Source organism: Astatotilapia calliptera, chromosome 11, assembly GCF_964374335.1.
Source record: "Astatotilapia calliptera chromosome 11, fAstCal68.1, whole genome shotgun sequence".
Lineage (NCBI taxonomy): Eukaryota > Metazoa > Chordata > Actinopteri > Cichliformes > Cichlidae > Astatotilapia > Astatotilapia calliptera.
In genome coordinates this window covers 2,929,522-2,948,693 of record NC_137432.1, presented here as the reverse complement: position 1 = coordinate 2,948,693, position 19,172 = coordinate 2,929,522, and the positions used below count along the sequence as shown (strand labels likewise).

Sequence of the window (19,172 nt, the reverse complement as noted above, 5' to 3'; positions counted from 1 at the left end):
ATGCTTCAAATTATATCACGATGTGAATTTTAGGCCATATCGCCCAGCCCTACATTTTATCACTTCATCATATTAGATACTTGTATCATTAAACTCTAATCGGTTCATTCAGGAGTTGAAATTTGCCCTGAAACACTGCACTCAAGAACAAACAGCTAAAATTTAAACTTACAACAAGAGACTGCATTTGGATTCAATAAAGAGCCATGAACTAAAACCCTGAAGTTTGGGCACAGCAGAGGCCTGCACAGCAGGGGGCCACTAGCAATGTTTGTCTCCTGTGTTTCTTACCAGAGTTCATGAACTTCCACAGCTGGTCGACCAGCGCTTCGTTACACAGAGCCGAGTCTGTTGTCTTGGTGAATGGTGGATTCTTACAGAGCATACCCAGGATCTTATGTCTGTAGGTCAAGAACAGAAACAGATTTAATAATTCTACATATCAGGTACTCGTGCTCATTCCCAAAATTCCTGAAACGTGCCTGCTGTAAGTTACGCTCAGGAGTACACTACGCTGAATGGGACACATAAAACAAATGTAGAGGAAGAACTTAAGATTGTATTCACAGAGGGATGATGATCGTGAAATCAACAGAATTTAGGGATATATTAAGTCTGTATTAAAAGCATCATTATTAATGGCAAAGTTTCAGCCTTAACCCACTAGTTATGGAAGAGACATGATACACACAGACATATATGCATACATATGCTACACTCATTATAGTAACACATAATGATAACAACGTATAGCTCTAAACAAAATGAGCAAAAAGTGTCTTCCTCACTTGTGATGTGTGAATTCACAGTTTTGCTCTAAACAAAAACTTTACAGTCACTCTGTTCCCACAAGAAGCAGAGAAAATTCTGACTGGCTTTGTTGTTGTTGTTGTTGTTGTTGTTGTCCAGGGGCTAAAGGAACTACAACCTCAGATTTTTATTTATAGCACAAAGTTGATAAAAATCTCAAAATCCAGAAAAGGCATTTTTATGATATGAGACCTTTAAGTAGAAGGAATTTTAAAGGCTTTTTTCACAGCCACAGATACCCTGACTTTATTATCACGTCAGGCGCAGCAGCTGCTTCACTATCAACACTGACTCAATCTCTCATCATATAAAGAAACGCAACAACAAACACTCAAAGAGTGTGAATTTGTTTCAAACATTTTAAGGTGAGGGTGAGTGATGTCTGACCTGACATAGTGAACTGGGTCATTCTGAGCCATGCTGAGCAGCCACTGCAGCTCCGCTGAACTCCGCTCCACTGCAGCACAAACACTCAAAATCACACAGGAATCATATCTGTGCTCAGGCTGTGTCAACAACAACATTCAAATTTGCATTACTTAATAGTGTGTCCTTTACCATGCCTCTACATTACGTTCTTGTCCTTTGGTGCATTAAACATAAAGGTAACGTCCATATTTGCACTCCTCAAAGGTTATGGATCACTAACATTTTCCAAACATGTCTTAAATGAACACTGAAGTCATTTTGTGTTTCACTGTGAACAATGGTGTTATAGAGGAACAGTTTATTCATATAGCACCAATTCACAAAAACAGTCCTGCAATATTAGAGAGAAAACCTTAAACTAGCAGACGATCCACCAACAAATACGTCAGAGAGAAGCAGGCTGATCTGCACCAATCAGCCGTCTTATTGCTCTGTTTGATTAAGATGTGAAGAAACCCCGGTCATTCTTACAGCCTCAGTAGAAATGCTGACAGGGGACCACAGGTATCATACTGATGCTGCCAAATGATGGGTTGCCCCCCAGCAAACGTGTATTATTCCTCCTACCTCTAGTGTAGTCCACCAGAGCTTCCAGTGCAGCGATGCGAAGGTCGACAAAGTGTCCGTACTGAGCGTAGGACTTAAAGAGCGACGGGTCACTTGGTATGTGGCCGTTCTTCTGAAGCTGACGGATCGCTCTCAGACAGCTAGAGACGACAGAGAGAAGGAGTGTGACAAGTTAACAGAGAGGATGCAAGCTTCTCTGTATCTAAGTAACACAAAACGCTCTTTTCTTTTGTTACACTGACGTTGGACTGCTTTGTGTCAGACACATGAGAACTATTCAGGCATGTAAAGATGAATATGGACTTTCTGACATCCCCACATGATCTTGTTCTTTTTGCAGAGGGCTAAAAAGCTGCGTTTTGTATATTTCACTAACAACTTTCTGTTGTAGCGCTGAAACACAAGGACACACTCGGCGTGGTACCTGATAGTGATGGTGTTTCGGAAGCTTGGCAGCAACTTCTCCATATTTAGGAATCGTGTGATCTCCTCCAAGATGAGACGGACATCAGCATTTAAATTGTCCACCGTGCGCACTTCATTGTTGATGCTCATGGCGGGAGTCAGGGAGTTGGTAAGGGCCTCGATCAGATCTGCTCGGTAGTAGTTATCGGAAAACTGGAGAGGAGTGAAAGGATGGGAAAAAGGAGAATGATGAAGAATGTTTATGGATACATGGTTTGGAGGGGTTTGTGAGAGTCGCGTGTGATTAAATCAAATTCAAACGTAGCTGCTAATCATCAGTCTACAGTTTTGTTCCTTATCTTTTTTTTCTAGATGAATCTTTGACAAAAACACCGACCTCTTTATCTGTTCATATGTCGATATCAGTCAGCAGTTAGTTATTACATTTGGCTCGTCATGAAAATCCCAAAATGGTCATCTCACAGCAGACACAACAGATGTACCAGACTCAGCTCCTCTTTATGCCCACTCACTCGACCAGTCAGCAGCTGACAATGCAAACAAAGAGTAAACACATCACTATGACTGGATTTACCTTGTTTTTCCTGTTGTCGTTATACTTGATCAGATCGAGTATAAAGTTGAGGACGTCTTTGGGACAGATGTTCTGCCCATCTCGGAGTAACGCCATGGCAACCGGCATCGTCTGGCATGAGAAACACAAAACAGGCGTGATGATAGCTTTATACTCGATGGGCTGTTCTACTGAAATCTGGAGTTACATGTTAAGAAACGGCTCCTCTTTATAGCGGCTCACAAAATATATGATATTTCTAATTAAGTTCTGCTCTGTTGTAGTTCAACACTATGGATGATGAAGGTATTGATATGGAAACTGTTCATGACAGTCAGGCCTTCATTCACCATCACCTAAATCTGCTGGAGAGACGTTCCACACCTGGTACACACACACACACACACACACACACACGCGCGCGCGCGCACACACACACACACACACACACACACACACACACACACACACACACACACACACACACACACACACACACACACACACACCATTATTTGCTTTGAACAAAAACAGTCATTTAGTGCATTTGGCCACATGTACATGATAAGAACCCTTTAATGTGTTATTATAATAATATTTATTCTTATAAAGAGCTTCACTCTGGTTGTTTTACCTATGAGCACGAGTGCCATTTCTAAAACACAAGCCAGTCTTTTTACGTATCTGGCTGCAGTCACATCTGGAGAATTTGTGCCACACACAGAGTATCTCGTAACTGCCACTCTGTCACCTGGCTGTGCTTGTTGCTTTTGCCATATCCAGTGTTTATTGTTAATACCCACCACTAGAATTTCTTTGTAGTTTTACTGATACTCTTAACATATTTGAGTTATTTATACCGGCACTGTGCATGTTTTATTTACAAAGTCTACAGGACAGAGAACATATTCATGTTTTCATCTTCAATGCAATAAATTTATCTTCTTCTTCTTATTTTATTCTTCACAAAGTATCTAATTAAGTCATTACGACTGACCACATGACCACTAAAATCCAAAGAAGGCTGTTTCTTCCACCTGCAGTCATTCGTATTTGGTGGTGTGGCTCTGATTTTGGCACACCGGCTTACCCGTACTCATGTGAAGCTGGGGTTGAGGTGGGTTACAAAGCAGCTTACAGATGAAAGCAAATGTGAGAAGGCTAAAGTGGATTAAACAGGATGCCTACATTAGATTTGCCAGTTAGCTGACACTCTTTTACACAGCTGACTGTGAATTCATAGTCTGCAAGTCACTAACGCTGTGCTCGAGATAAAGACTATTTGTTCAGAGCAGTTATTTATGTGTTAACGATTAAAACCTCATGATGTGACAGCACTTATCGTAAGAATAAGCTTCAAGCTTTTTAATCGGACCATTTAGCTCTGCTTCTTGGCTGTACCTTTTGGAGGAAGTAGCTCTGGAAGTTGATGAAGTTGTTGGTCTTGACGATGTTTGGGCAGCTCTTGCAGCAGAACATTCTGGTGAACAGGGACTTCATAGCTGGTGGACCCTGCCATGTGCTCACCATGGCGTTGGCTATCTGTAAGAGTCACAGCGTAACAAAACAAACCACAAGTTACTTTATTACACTTTTAAACGCCTGATTGTGCAGAACTGCATCCATCAGCTCCCCTCTGTCTGCTGCCGTCACAGTAAAACAACAAAGAGAAAAGCGAAACATTTCAGATTCCAGCAGAGTGCAGGGAATGAAGAATGTACGGCGAAGTATAATAGCTACAGCAGGAATTTGAGAAACACGAATGACAAGTGAAGAATGTTCTCACTTGTATAACAATGCTTTGTCTGTCTGTTGCACTTCGTGTGGTGAGAGCTGAGCTACAAAGTCAACAGCAAATGCACACACGAACAGCTCGTGTGGTTTCCACAGGTATGAACAGCGGCCCCACTGGTCTATACGCTCCAACAGGATATTGGGGAATTTATGTTAATGTGGTAAAATGCGGGCAAGGGTCACTCATGCAGGATGTTGTCATTTGGTTAGCTGGATAAGGGGGAGGTGGGCTGTCGGATGTGGGGATGCATTCATGGACTGTATCACTGTGTTCGAAGCGTGCTTCCCACATTTTCTACCAACAACACACAACTGATCCCGACCAATCGCAATGCAGCCAAGTCCAGAGAGGAATGTAAAGCCTGCCATACTGCAGTCTGTGGTCAGTGTGAGTGTGGATGCCTGAGTGTGCGTGAGCTTTGTGTATACCAAAAGCCATTATCACAGAGTCTGCTGGGGGCACTGTGGCCAAACACAGCGAGCTAGTGAAAGAAGTGAAGTGCTGCCATTTCATCCTCCACTCATGCTGTGAAAATATTGGTTCAGGTGGAACCTGAAGGATGGAAATCCAGTGGGGTGAAAGTTAGAACAGACCAAATCCAGAGAACAGAGAATTTCCTGGAGCCACAGAATTATTCAGTCAACTGAGCTGAAGTGCAGCAACATTTAAAGTGGTGGGTGGCCTCGCTAGCTTGGAAGCGATGGCCTGTACTCCTGCTGCAGCTCTTTTGTAATAGTTACAATCAGTTACATTTTTTTAGTACTAATATACTAAGTGACCACTGACGTAAATGCAGAAGAAACAGAGGAAAGGCCCCTGTTTTTGTCATCTTTGATTAAAAAGAAAAGCAGAGTCACACTGTGAAGCTACAGGCTGAAACTGTTCGTTGCTATGTGGATCCTTCAGTCCGCCCAAAACTTTATTCTTAAAACTGTCTCACCTGTTAACACGTTTTCTTTTATACTACTCCCAGAATACCACCCTCCAGTTTCTGTCTGCTGCTAGCAATGCGCCGTTTCAAACAGTGACATGTGGAGCCGAACTCAGCATGACCACATCGCTTTGCCATATTAACAACATTGCAGGCAAATTATGCTTGCCGTTGTTATTCTGGCTGATGCCGATGACCACCAAAAGTGATGTCATGACTGCTGGCACATAGTGTTGCATACATTAGTGTTGCCTCAGTCTGTAGTTGTGTAACCTGGCTCCTTCCTTGTGCTGGGTTTAGCAGGCCTCTCACTAAGTCTGCGGCAAGAGGAATAAATCTGTGACTGCTTTGTGTCCCGTCTCTTCTGTAGTGTTGTGAAGAGGTGACGTAGCTAGCTTTATAGTAACCTCTAACAGATTCAAGGAGTCTAAACTGATATGTAAGCCCACATTAGCCATTTGGTAACATCGATATTGGCATTTATGATGGCTGATAAATAATTAAGAGTCAGGAGAAACACCATTCAACCATGTTGTGTTGATGCTGGAGGGTTTGTCCACCAGAGGGCGCTTTGACGCTCCCTGCTGACAGCACGTGTGTCCCAGCGCTCGCAGACTCGGCCTTAGCGTAAATGAGGAATCCACAACTTGTTGTGAGATTAAAAAACCAACGCCGCACATCAGCAACTCTGTAACTGGAGTTATTAAGGTGGTTCTGTTTGAAGTTACTTTGACGATTTAAACTCCAGGTGAAATCACAAACACACGAACACGAAGGGTTAGAAAATGTGGCCGTGCTGGATCCCACATCCATCTGATTTTAGACGGTGTAAGAAGGGCGCACCTCGTTGCTCAGAGCCGCTGACAGGACCAAACAGCGCTAACTTAACCCTCGGATGGTCATAGTCAAAAAAGGGACCCAACACAGTGACACGTACCTTAGCCAAACAGAAGCACGCTTGCATGCGAACTTTGTAGAAACACTGTTCCTGCTCGAGGATGTCAGTCAGAGCCAGCCTGGAGGCAGGAGTTGGGAATTTTTCAAGTGCTGAGATGGCCTCCTCCTAACAGAGAGATCATTGTTCAATCAGACTTTACACACAAGAAAAAGATGAACATTTACTAAAAACTTGCAGTAGTACGAACAGTAACTTTAACTATGCTAACGTTGCAGTTTTTGTAGCTGCATAACTAAGCAGAACACATGGCAAAAAACACATTTAATTAAACCATAAAACCGACTTTTAAATGAAAGATTGTCCAAACACTTCAAGTTCCTAAAAGACACCTGCAACCCGCATCCCGGCTGTGGCCTCAAAAAAGATTTCTCCACAGGGACGGTTGTGATTTATGCCAGAGTTGGATTCACAGGCAGAGAAGTCAGGAACAAAACCATCATTACAGACTAGAGGACGCGTGACAGCAAGCAAGGATCAGAGGCCTCATTCTTTACCACAAAGCAACATGCAAATGACTTTCTGCATGAAACAAAAACCAGAAAGCTGAGCTCTGTTGCATGGAGAGAAGATTAATTACTGAGCAAACAGCACGCCAACCGTCAGGACTGGACGGTGCCTTGATGCTACAGGAACTGGAGAACTTGAAAAATATCAGGAATCTGATTGTTGTTTTTCATTTCATCTGTACACTCACAGTGAAAGCAGTGTGGCTGTAAATAACAGCAGAGCAGTGAAGACTCTCTCCGACACACGGACACGAGTGCAAGCAAACGTTGTGACAAATAAACACTTTCTTGAAATCTGATGCATCCTGGTCCCATTGACACCGTTTAATATGTTTAAGTCTTGTCTGACGTTACATATACAGAATTACTCACAGTCTCTTCCTTAGACTGATGGATACAGTCTGAATGCTTAAACACTGGGCACTCGCTACCTGTTAGACACACTGATACAATAATGTTCCGATGCACTGGTGTCATAGTGGAAGTGGAAAGAATGAAGACACAGAACATTAGTGAGCTGTGATTTAAGCAAATAAAGGGATTCCTTTATCAAATCATTGTGGAAATGACAACTCATTAGAACTACAGGCTCATCTAACACACAGGGGACTGCTCTTTAAGGCCGGTGTGGAGCCCTGCATGCTTACTGTTAGCCCACCTGTGCAACAACATCCCTCTCATAGCGCAGCTGATACTGCCACATGAAGTCAGCCTGCTCAAACTCCACCTTCCTCAGGATGGACATGTCTGGGTCGATTCGGATCCACAGGAGGGGAGAGTCAGCACTGCAGAGGAATGAACAGGCACGGACACCGTGCACCGTATATGTTAGACAGATGTAAGCATTAACTTGGCAAGACAATACTCTAAGGCTGCGTTCACACTGCAGGCGAAAGCGCATCAAATCCGACTTTTTTGACCCTCTGCGACCATCTATCTGATCATGGTGACAGTGTGAACGGCACAAATCTGATATTTTCAAATCTGATCTGGGTCACTTTCATATGTGGTGCTGAATGCGATACATATCTGATGTTTCAGAAAGCGACTGCTGTTTGATGGTCAGGTCGCATTGAATCCGTCTTTTACGTCACTGACACAAGACAGACGCCAAATATCAGCGCCGGAGAAGACGACGTGAACGCTTCCTGGCCATCCAGTGAAACTGTTGGGAAGACAACGTTGGAGAAACGTGAACATTTTCTTTGTCCTGTATAATCTGCAGATTCTGACAGAAACTATCCTTTGAAGCAGCGCTCCTCTAAAACAGCAACAAGGATCATTATTAGGTTATTTACATCATTATGTAAATAACAGAATAACTTAAAGCAAAAATTGGGAAACGTAAAGTCTTTATATTAAGGCCATCAGTCACACATACTGTTGCTCTGGGTCTAAACTGAGCGTGTTGTGTGTGACGTCTTCTTTTGTGCATGCGCCGCTTTGAGCGTTCACACTAGAGCGCGTTTGCTGTCGCATTTTATTTGTAGTGTGAACGAGCAGACAAAAAAATCGGATTTGATCAAAAAAATCGGAATTGAGCATCAAGACCTGCAGAGTGAACGCAGCCTTAGTCACATAGCAGCAATGCATCACAGCAGTAATGTCTTACTCCATTGCAGATAAATCCATGTCAACTTCCTCTCCATTCATCAGAGGGATCTTCTTTTTCTTGTTTCTGCAAACAGAAATCACATCAGTGACACCAAACACTCCCAGCCTGATATGACAGACGCTCTCGCTGAGGAGAGAAACAAAGAATCAGAACAAAGACTGGAAACATTCGTATATATTAGGAGGAAACAGTGAAGCCACAACCTTCTTCTAAGTAACATCAAATGGTGCATCTGAAAAGTATCCACACGCTTCACTTGTTCCACCTTAATTTGACCTCAAAAGTCTACAAAGTGAATAAAGTTTGTTTAAATTCTTGCAAATGTATTAAAAATAAAACAACAAAAATTAAACACATATAAGATTTTACAGCCTTTCCAGTGACACTCAAAACTGAGATCAGGTGCGTCCTGTTTCTACTGATCAAGAGCTTCTACAACCTGACTGGAGCCCAACTGTGGTAAATTCAGCTGAGCATGGTTTGGAAAGGCACACAGCACAAAGCAAGCCATGAAATCCACAGAAGGCACAGAAACATTTCTGCAGCATTGAATATTTAACTATCCAATCAGACATATGTGGCAGAGCGGCCAAACAGACGGCACTCCTTAGTAAAGTCCCGAAGGACTCTCAGACCGCGAGAAACAAAATTCTCTGGTCTGATGAAACAAAGATTAAATTCTTCAGCCTGAATGTCGAGCGTCATGTCGAGCAAAACCAGGCTTTGCTCATCACGATCCTACAGTGGTGCCAGCATCACGTTGTGGCGATGCTTCTTGGCAGCAGGAACTGGGAAACTAGTCAGGGTCGAGGTAAAGATGAATGCAGTGATGTACGGAGACATCATTAACCTTCAGAGAGCTCTGCTTCTCAGACTGGGGTGAAGGTTCATCTTATGACTCCAGGCCTCGAGGGCCGGTGTCCTGCAGGTTTTAGATGTGTCCTTGATCCAACACAGCTGATTCAAAGGGCTGAATGACCTCCTCAACATGTGTTGAAGTTCTCCAGAGGCCTGGGAATGAACTCATCATTTGATTCAGGTGTGTTGACCCAGGTATCTAAAACCTGCAGGACACCGGCCCTCGAGGCCTGGAGTTGCCCACCCCTGTTCTAACAGGACAATTACCCTAAACACTGAGTCAAGATGACCAAGGAGGGGCACCCAACCAGAGTCCAGACTTGAAATAGATTACACATTTCTCAAAAGATTTGAAAATGGCTGTACACCATCAAACCTGATGGAGGGTTTGCAAAGAAAATAGGAGAAACATGTGCCAAGCTTGTAGCATCAAGCACTGGCAATACTTTCTGGATGCACTGTAGCACATCTCAGTGTTAGCAATGCATGATTTTCAGGCGCTATAACAGCAATAATGTAAGTGCCCATTGTAATACACAAGCCCGGCAGAGGAGAGTGACGCAGCGTCCGGTACCTTCTGCTCTTTGAGTGGCAGGGAATGTCGTGTTTCAGGCTGTTCTCTTCTATCTGCAGCATGTGGTTGAAGGAGCCGTCCAGCTCTTGTACGGTCACCTTGATTGGACCCTGCAAGGAAACAGAGCAAAGAACGTAGCAAAAAAAGTCCGACAATTTAAGCCTGCTTGGGTCCTGGCAGAGTGACAAGGCACAGGGCTGTAAGACTCACCACATATTTCTGAGTTCCAGATGATGTGTAGTCCTGACGGATCTCCAGCTCCAGCACGTTCCTCTTTCTGTTGAAGGCAAAACTGCCGAAGAATTTCACCACACTGCTCTGATCTCTGCATATGAACGGTTAAGACTAAAACCCTCCAAGGAGGTGTCAGACCCAGTGGATAAAGACTCAATATTTGAATGTTTTTATTTGACTGTAATCAGTTTCACATGATGCTGCTATACGCCTTTCATATTTGGTTATTTTCTTTCTTATTTACTGTTTCCAACACTGCAACCTCCACCATCCCTGCCTCCATCTGCAAACACAGATCTGATTGCGATAAAGGATACACCCACTGTTTGATGAGGGGGCCTATGTCTTTGCCAGAGACGTTGGAGATGGATTTGAGGAAGGCATGAGTGGACAGAAGCATCTGGCTCCACATGTGACTCTGGTACTTCTGAGACGAGGCTGTACTGGCCAGACTCAGGAGCTTGTTGAAAACCTAAACAATAACAAAAGGTTAATGAGCTAAAAGAGAGAACATGTTTGAATATGAAGCCCAACTGAAAATACTGGCACACACACAAAAGGACCCAGCTGACCTGCAACATGAACTCCATGCTGATCCTGTTTTCTATCAGCCTCATCACCAGGTGTGCCTTACACTGGAACATCTTGTAATACTCCCAAGACAGTGTGTGGGGGTGTTTAATGGAGAAGTGAAGGTGGGGAGTTGGACTAAGAAGAGAAGAAAGTTCAAAATCCAACAAATGATCTGGGATTTATACTCGGAGGATTATGACTAAACACGACACTGCTTACACTTCTTAGAATCTAATATCTTACTTGTCTTTCTCTTTCCCTCCACTGAAGGTGGGGTGCAACAAGACTCCTCCCATTTTCAGCTCATACTCCACAATCTTGTCCAGCTCCTGTGGGCAAAAACAAAAGGTATGTTTTCTGTATCAGAAAGAGATGATAATGAGATTTATTATCAACACCAACATTATTCGATCTGAGCATGTTTGACGTTCCATCAGGTTCCACCAAAGTTTAAAAATGTAATCAAACTTTCTAGATATAGTAAGGCACATTTCTACAGTTTTGTATCTGTACAGCACCACAGTTAAATCAAACACTCAGTATGTGACTGAAGCTTTAACTGTATTATCTGATGAGGAAGCAGCTTTTACAGGGGAAGATTTATGAAGCGCTCACCTCTTTGATCCAGTGCCGATACTCATTGACTCCAAAGGTCTTCTTCAGGTAGAGACCGTAGATGTACCCTGAGATTCCTTTCAGCACCCACTCGTCAGCCCTACAGAACACAGAACATCTCAGCTCTAAGCTCACAAAACATCCCAACTTTCTTCCAACGTTACTGTGAATGAATCATAGTGAAATTCCAGCATTTAGATACAGCAACGATATTAGTGACAATTCAATTCAGTTTTATCACTGCAGCTGCAGCCACCTCAAAGCGCTTTGTATTGTAAGACACAGACCTTACAGTAATACAGAGAAAATCCCAGCAATCATACGACCCCCTGTGAGCAAGTACTTGGCAAAGTGGGAAGGAAAAACTCCCTTTAACCAGGCTGGGAGAGGGGCGGCCATCTGCCGTGACCTGTGGGGGTGAGGGCTCTTCTTCCATCCTTCCTCCCTCACTGATATGCGCTCTTTCATCATGCCCAAGCATGATAAATCATTTAAGACCACACTTGTTGCTTCTTCACATTTTAATAGTAACTTTTACAATCAGGGCACTTCAAGGATGGAACCTGGCCCCACACACTGCTCTCATTAATTTATCAGCTTGGATTTATTAGCTTGTTAAAAAAGAAAGAGAGACTCGGCGGTTTCCCTGCTTGACACTGAGCTAAGTCCAGCCTGGCACACACGGCACAGATGACTTCATCGCTGTATGTCCTGGAGTCAACAGTACACTGTGTGTTTTCTTAAGTATTTTCTTTTTAAGTTGGGTCATGCTCAGGGGGATAATCAAGTCCTAAGTTTGGATTACCTTCCTTTCATCCTCATAGCTGTAAGACACCTTTCTTCAAGAGGAGTCCCAAAAACAGCACAACAGACAGTTTCATTTCTCAGGAAGTCTAAGGAGGATCATCCGGTGCACACACGGAGCAGCGACACATCAGAAAAGGTCGTGTTTTTCCAAAATGCATAACCAGTTTAACCAATACCTTTCATGTGCCTTGTATGTCTGATGGGCTGCTTAGCTTAGCCTGTTCTCAATTACAGCCCTCAGTTAACCCCCTGCTCGGATTAATTGCTAGCAGGCCGCCATGCTTTGTTAAAATCAAAGAGATCGGACTTTTTGTGAGGTTTTTCCTTACACAACAGCAGCCAGCTAGCCCAACAACATAAGCAGATCAAGGCCCCACATCTGATGTGTGTTTGGAGGTCAGTGAGGAGAAGGCAAAGTATGGACGGTGAATGGAAGATGGCCTGTAGGGTAAAGGAGGGACACACAGGGGTAGACACAGCACAAGGTGCACCTGAGACTGTTGAGGCCTTTCTGACGGGCCTCTTAACATAATCAAGCCCCTCAGAATCCCTCAGTCTCTCACGGACACTGACCGCACTGGCAGAGCTGCCGAGCGGCGCAGCGATCCATCATGCTGGAGGATACAGTTGTTCAGGCCAGGACCGGCCCAACTTCTGACTCTTGGTACTGACAGAACAGCCTTGTTCTGCTGTAAATCTCTCATCAGCAGGCAGCCTTACGAGAAGAGGTCTGAGGACTAACTGTTACCACACGTTTCTAAAAGCCCAGAGAGCCGAGGGAAGCACTGCTGAGATCTGTTCATAGCGGTTTGTGTGAGAGCGCTTCCAAACAACACTGACGCTTCTTTTCCATTACACAACTCTCTGGCCTTTGAGCCCAATCGCAGCCTGTTTGTAGCTGAACTTGTAGTGCATCTTCTCAGTGCCTTTTCTTACAGCGTCCAAAAGCAAGCTCCACATATTCAGGATACCTTTTCATTACCTGGATCTGCTTATTCTAGCATCACCAGTCAGGCCAAGTAAAGGTTTTCCACATCAATATTTTCCAAGTTAGCTTTTGGGAAACCAAAACTATGTTCAGATAAAAGAGGAGGTGTTTAAAGCCATTGACCAATACTAACCGTAAGGAAAACGTCGGCAGCTAGTCTTGGTTTGTTGTTCGCAGACTATCTCGGTACATAAACATTTACACAAATATACAACTGCTCAAATTGTAGACGTTCTCAATAACTATAGATCTTTTTACTGCTAGCCTACAGATTGACTGTTTTCTGGAGAACTCATTGGTCAGCATATATGAACATTACACCTTCTAAATACAAGAACGCCACATTAAATGGGGCGGTCGTGGTTTTAGAGTTGGCAGTTCGTCTTGCAATCAGAAGATTGCCAGTTCGAGACCCGTTGCCTACTGGTGGTGGTCAGAGGGCCCGGTGGCGCCAGTGTCCGGCAGCCTCGCCTCTGTCAGTGCGCCCCAGGGTGGCTGTGGCTACAATGTAGCTGCCATCACCAGTGTGTGAATGTGTGTGTGACTGAATGTAGTGTAAACCCATATGGAAAAGATATATATAAATCTTATAAAGTTTTTATCTGTCTTGTATGAAACTTGTATGAAAAGCATACAAGAGTGGAAACACGTATAAGATCCCTTGAAAAATTATACAATGAAACTTGTATGTTTTGTATACTTACTAAAAAAATATATGAAAGTAATGAGAAAGTGGCCACTTTCATGAGTAAATCATATGTTTTTACTATTTCTTTTCCATATGGGAAGCGCTTTGGGGTCCATAGGGACTGAGTAAAGCGATATACAAATGCAGGCCATTCACCACTTACATGTTCCAAATCCTGCACAGGCCTCTGTTTCACAGGAAAAAGGGGTTTAATACGATGTCACCTGAACATTTACGTGCACACACTACGTTGTTTCTTTGTTGTGGACACTGCTTGCTGGACGATGGGAACAATAAGAGTCGGTCACATTAAAGTGGGCCGTAGTTGTGAGGAGGTTAGAAATGACTGTGTTGTGCAGAGCAAACTACACGTATAACTACAAACAACAACCCAAAGGGAACAGACTCAATGGTGTTACACAAGCTATGCATTTTATAGAAACATCTCACGCTGCTGAAGGTTCTTATCTATATCAGATATTAGGCTGACGGATGTTTTTGGAGACTAATTTCTTGGTCGACAATATGAGGGGAGAAATTTGACTGACTAGTCTAACACTAACACACGCAATTATCAAGAAACATTTGAGTACTGTTTAATTGTGTAAACAAAGGTATCTGAACCATTAATCATATTAATCATCGTACTTGCTGTCTAAATCTGTGACACCTTCCACGAAGAAAGAAAAAAAAAGCACTTAAACTGATGTAAAACATGATGTAAAACATGTTGCTACAAACGATGGTTACGTGTTAGTAAAAAGAAACAAATGTATCAATTAAGACGGAAAAGTGTGGTGCATTGTGACAGAGTCAACATTGTCTTACAGATCATGACAAGCCCAGCCCTCCCTGTGCCCAGCCACCTCCTCCAGCTCATCTGAAGTTCTCCCAGGACAATCAGGTCTCACCAGCGTGTCCTGGGTCTACCCTGTAACCTCCTCCCCGCAGCACATGCCCAGAGCAACTCACACAGGAGGGATCCACCTTAACTGGCTCCTTTGATGTGGAGAAGCAGGAGCTCTACTACCGAACGACAGGACTCCTCATCCTCTTTCTAAGTCTTAGACTTTGGAGACTAGAACTTGTGTCTCAGATTTTGGCTTTACTTCACCATCCCATGTTAACACTCACCAGGACATCCTGGAAATAAAACAGCCGAAGAACTGCTGAGCCAACGCCTGAGCCAGACAGCGGCGAGTCTGGGGAGTCTGGTCAATGATCATAGCGCTGTGGAGCAAGTTGGTACTGAAACAGAGGCAGCAGTTGAATGAGAGGAATAACGCCTTCAACAGCAATCTATTTGTGTTTTACATTTGCTGATTTCTTCTATCATCCTGCCAAAAAGGACCAGCGAACTCTGATATCACGACCTACCTGAAGATGCTCATAGAAGCATAGGAGGATACTTGAACGTACGCCTCATCCACAAACACAGTTTTGAAACAGGAGTAAGGATAGCGGCACGTCAGGATTTCCTCGTAGAACTCAAAAATCTCGTGCAGGTACGACATTGAGTGTTTGAGAAGAGGGAGCAGCTGCGGCAGGCAGAAATGTGTCACCTGACAGGAAACAAAGACGTGCGCGCTTCAGTGGTATTTCAAAGATTATGTGACGAGAGCCGATGTATTCTTCTTTATTTACACCGTTTACCTTCAAAAGACACTTAAGTAAGTGGCCATCAAAAAACACTACAGGACAAAGCTCCATTTAAACCACTTTAAAGGCATTTTAGGATAAAAATGATATAAAAAGCTGGACTAATCTCATCTGTCTGGATTATTCGACGACTGCATTCTGCATCTGTCGTTGCAGAACTTATTCCAAGCCAGGTGATCTAAAAGCTGTACAGCTGAGGGTAAAGTTTACACAAACACTTCATGGACATGACTTTTAACCACAGCCCAGTACATTTTTTACTGGTTTGGGGTCAGTGAGTCCAATTAAAGTGGTAGCCTGATTTATCTGTTCCAGAGCAGTTTGTGTATTTGTGGTAAGGATCCTTTCCTGCAACTATGAACATGTTTGATGTCAGTTTGTATAAATACCTGCAGGAGGAAATAACTACAACATTTATTTAAACTCCACGCAGAAAGAACAGAGAACGAGGACCCACCTCGTGCATGTAGGGGTCCACAAGGATTTCAAAGGGGCCCACAGCCAGGGAGATGTTGGGAGCTGCTGTTGGGATGGGAAGGACGTAATGGAAAGTCTTCTTTCTCATGTCATGAGTGTAAATGGTCTCCACCAGATCCCCACATGATACAGCCACCATAGATGCATCCACAGTGAACTCCAGCTTCCATGTGCACAGCTCTGAGTAAGAGTCCACGCAAGGGAACCAGAATCTGTGACAGGAGAAGATTTTCATTTTTCCATCACAACTTCCAAAGCTGGAACATCCAAAACAAAAAGTCACTTCTACATATTGTATCTGTCAATATGGAGCCAAGGAATGCGGTTTTTATTTATTCATCTACTACGGACGAGAAGATTGTTTGTTTGCAGACCTTGTGGAGTTCTGGTACCCAAAGGAGAACACATGGGCTCCTCTCTCTGCCATGCTCCCCTCCACATCAGGAACAACAAAGTGGAGGCCGCCTTTGGGCTGGTCCAGAGAAAACTCTATGTACACCTTCAACACTTTCAGATCTGGATACAAAAAACAAAACATAAAAACATCCATTTTTATTTATGTTCATTCAACAAAAGGCAAAAACCTTATTTTAGTGAACTGGATACAATCAACAGACAAGTAACCAGGTGATGGCTTTTCAAAATAAAATGTCATTTGAAAAAAATTAAAAGAGATGGTAAAGATTATGCTGGCCTTAAACGGGCAAATCATTTATTTTTCTGCTTATTATTTGTTGAAAACAATAACTTTAGCCATACGTGTCAACACGTCTCTAAGCTAGCCACAAACCTTTAGTGTTGCCCCTCAGAGATGTCATCATGAATTGGTATTTCTTTTTATAGTTACACTGACGCTAAGACAAATTTCAGAAGAAGTAGGAGCAAATGTTAACTTTTCTGTTAAATTCAACCTGGTGAGCTCACTCTGAGCCACAACACAGGAGACCCAGTTTGACCTCCAAACGTTTTAACACTTCTCCTCTCCGTTCTTGAGCGTTTCTGTCTCTGAATGACACGGAGAAACTCACGTTCACATCCATATTCAGGCAGCCTTCAGTTGTTTGTATGGTCTATTTTTTTGGTACAACATGCTAATATTAGGTTGGACCCTCTTTGTGCAGTGAACTCATCATGACTGGAGTTCGACGGTGTGTAAACCTGCTGGAAGCAGCCATCAGAAGATGGCTACACTAACCATAAGCAGTTGGTCAGCACCAACACTCAGGTAGTGTGTTTATACCAAACTTTGACCCTACATAATGTCACAGAGGGAATGCGATCTTTATTGTATTGTGCAGCCCCAGCTGACAGGAGTGCAGCCTCTCGGTCTTCTGCAGCTATAGTGCATCTATGTTAAACTTTGATAGGGTGTGTTTGCAGGTGCCCTCCTGCTGTAATGAGTAATTATCTGAGCAGCTGTCGTCTTCCTGTTCAAAGCAGTCTGTGCGTTCTCCTCTGACGTCGTCTGAAAAGCTCAGACCGAGCGCCCACGCTATGTTCAAAGTCACTGAGAGCACCGTTCCTCCACCATTCTCTTGTTTGATTTCAGCAGGTTGTCTTGATCATGTCTACATGCCCACGTGCAGTTGGGTTGAGTTGCCGCCATCTGATTGGCAGATTTTTGGAACAGCCGAACAGCTGCTCGAGTCTTTACAGTGTATATAGCCATTACAGCCCCTCAGCTCACCTGACATGCATCTGCTAGTTGGTCCAGGTATAAAACGAAAAACTGTGTGGGCACTATTTAGCTTAAATGATCAGAGCGGCTGTAACAGTGAGCCGGGGAGCAGCTGAAGTGTTGAACTATCGAACCTGAAACTTAACGTCTGCCTCTTTAACCAGGCTTTGGGAGACAATGCTGCAGTTCTATTCAGCTGTTACAGTGTTTCTTTATTTTACTGCATTTCATACAGTTTTACTTTGCATGCTTTTAGTTTACCAACAGGTTTGGAGTTTATTGTGTTTTTTTAATTTCATTTTAATTCTTCTTTCAGTTTACTTGCACTAAATATGTTTATTTTATTCGAATGTTTGCTGTGCTTTTAGTTTCAGTTGTGTTTTGTTTACATTTGTTCTTATTATCGGCTTCATCGATATCAAAGTAAAAGCACTAATCTGCATGAAAGGTGCTACACAAAACACTTGACAGACGACTCCATTACCATCCCCTTGTTTCCAGAGCTCAGAGGGTACTTTGATGACCAGCTCGCCGTGCCCTGCGTCCGGGTCCACGGCACTCACTGCGGCAGTGTAGGCGCTGGAGAAATAGTTGAGGTTCCTCCTGTGTGGACACGCAGTAAGCATTCATTGCTGTTCTTTAAGTATGCAGTTGATGATAATCACAGCCACCCACTCCGATGGACACAAATCTTAATGTGACAAGATAAGTAAATGACATAAATAAATCTGTGTTCTCAAATCTATTATTTTTGCATGTGTGTTGTTGCTGCCTGTGTTTAACTGAGTCATTTCTGTAACTGTGACACACTTGCTGCTGCCTATCAATGGGATCTTCCTGGTTAAATAAAGGTTAATCAATAAAATCTTATTTATATAACTTCTTCTCATTCTTGTAGTCACAACCAAATATTTTCCAAACAGTTCAAATGATCAGACAGCTCTGCTAGTTTAAGCTAATTCAGTAAATTAAACACACGACCAATCACAGCAGTTCATCGTTCCACTAAGTTTATTTGGCTCCAAATGCAACCACGAGCAATAAAGGCCCCGACATGCCAGCCTTCCCTCGCTGAGCTTCTTTTCTAATTCAAAGGGGTTTTTCCTCCCTACTGTTGCCAACTGCTAGTTCATGCGGCCTGTCCAACTGTTGGGACTCCCTCTCTAGTCTTATAAATGAGCCTAAATTTCTTTTGACTATTTTCCACAGTGTAGAAAAACCTCAACGTTATGAATAACAGGGATTTATGATGCAAAGATCAGAGTGTAAATAACGCCAAATATGCAACATTAGAATTTCTTAAAGCTGCTTAATTCTGCTTCAATAACAGCTTTGCACTCTTTACTCTTGAAACTACTCCAGCAGTCTTGAAGCAGCTGCCACACATGTTGAACACTTGTTGGCTGCAGTCCCTAACCATCTCACTTGAGT

The 19,172-nt window shown here is 43.2% G+C and overlaps 1 protein-coding gene and 1 long non-coding RNA gene across 2 annotated transcripts in view; one reads left to right on the top strand and one right to left on the bottom strand.

Annotated features, from left to right (window-relative positions):
• LOC145431714 (uncharacterized) overlaps positions 1 to 19,172 on the top strand; it is a 196,955-nt gene that overhangs the window by 21,563 nt on the left and 156,220 nt on the right. The gene's annotated exons all lie outside the window — the stretch shown is intronic.
• Positions 1 to 19,172, bottom strand: part of taf2 (TAF2 RNA polymerase II, TATA box binding protein (TBP)-associated factor) — a 34,803-nt gene that overhangs the window by 12,822 nt on the left and 2,809 nt on the right. The window contains exons 4-23 of the mRNA XM_026183901.2: positions 18,226 to 18,344; positions 16,438 to 16,579; positions 16,044 to 16,275; positions 15,305 to 15,489; positions 15,062 to 15,175; positions 11,445 to 11,544; positions 11,073 to 11,158; positions 10,829 to 10,964; positions 10,574 to 10,728; positions 10,233 to 10,347; positions 10,023 to 10,132; positions 8,588 to 8,653; positions 7,634 to 7,760; positions 6,449 to 6,574; positions 4,187 to 4,327; positions 2,807 to 2,917; positions 2,231 to 2,424; positions 1,807 to 1,946; positions 1,198 to 1,267; positions 292 to 401 (exon numbers count right to left, since the gene is read on the bottom strand). Coding sequence (XP_026039686.1) covers positions 292 to 401; positions 1,198 to 1,267; positions 1,807 to 1,946; positions 2,231 to 2,424; positions 2,807 to 2,917; positions 4,187 to 4,327; positions 6,449 to 6,574; positions 7,634 to 7,760; positions 8,588 to 8,653; positions 10,023 to 10,132; positions 10,233 to 10,347; positions 10,574 to 10,728; positions 10,829 to 10,964; positions 11,073 to 11,158; positions 11,445 to 11,544; positions 15,062 to 15,175; positions 15,305 to 15,489; positions 16,044 to 16,275; positions 16,438 to 16,579; positions 18,226 to 18,344 — 2,579 coding nt within the window. The remainder of the gene's footprint in view (positions 1 to 291; positions 402 to 1,197; positions 1,268 to 1,806; positions 1,947 to 2,230; positions 2,425 to 2,806; positions 2,918 to 4,186; positions 4,328 to 6,448; positions 6,575 to 7,633; positions 7,761 to 8,587; positions 8,654 to 10,022; positions 10,133 to 10,232; positions 10,348 to 10,573; positions 10,729 to 10,828; positions 10,965 to 11,072; positions 11,159 to 11,444; positions 11,545 to 15,061; positions 15,176 to 15,304; positions 15,490 to 16,043; positions 16,276 to 16,437; positions 16,580 to 18,225; positions 18,345 to 19,172) is intronic.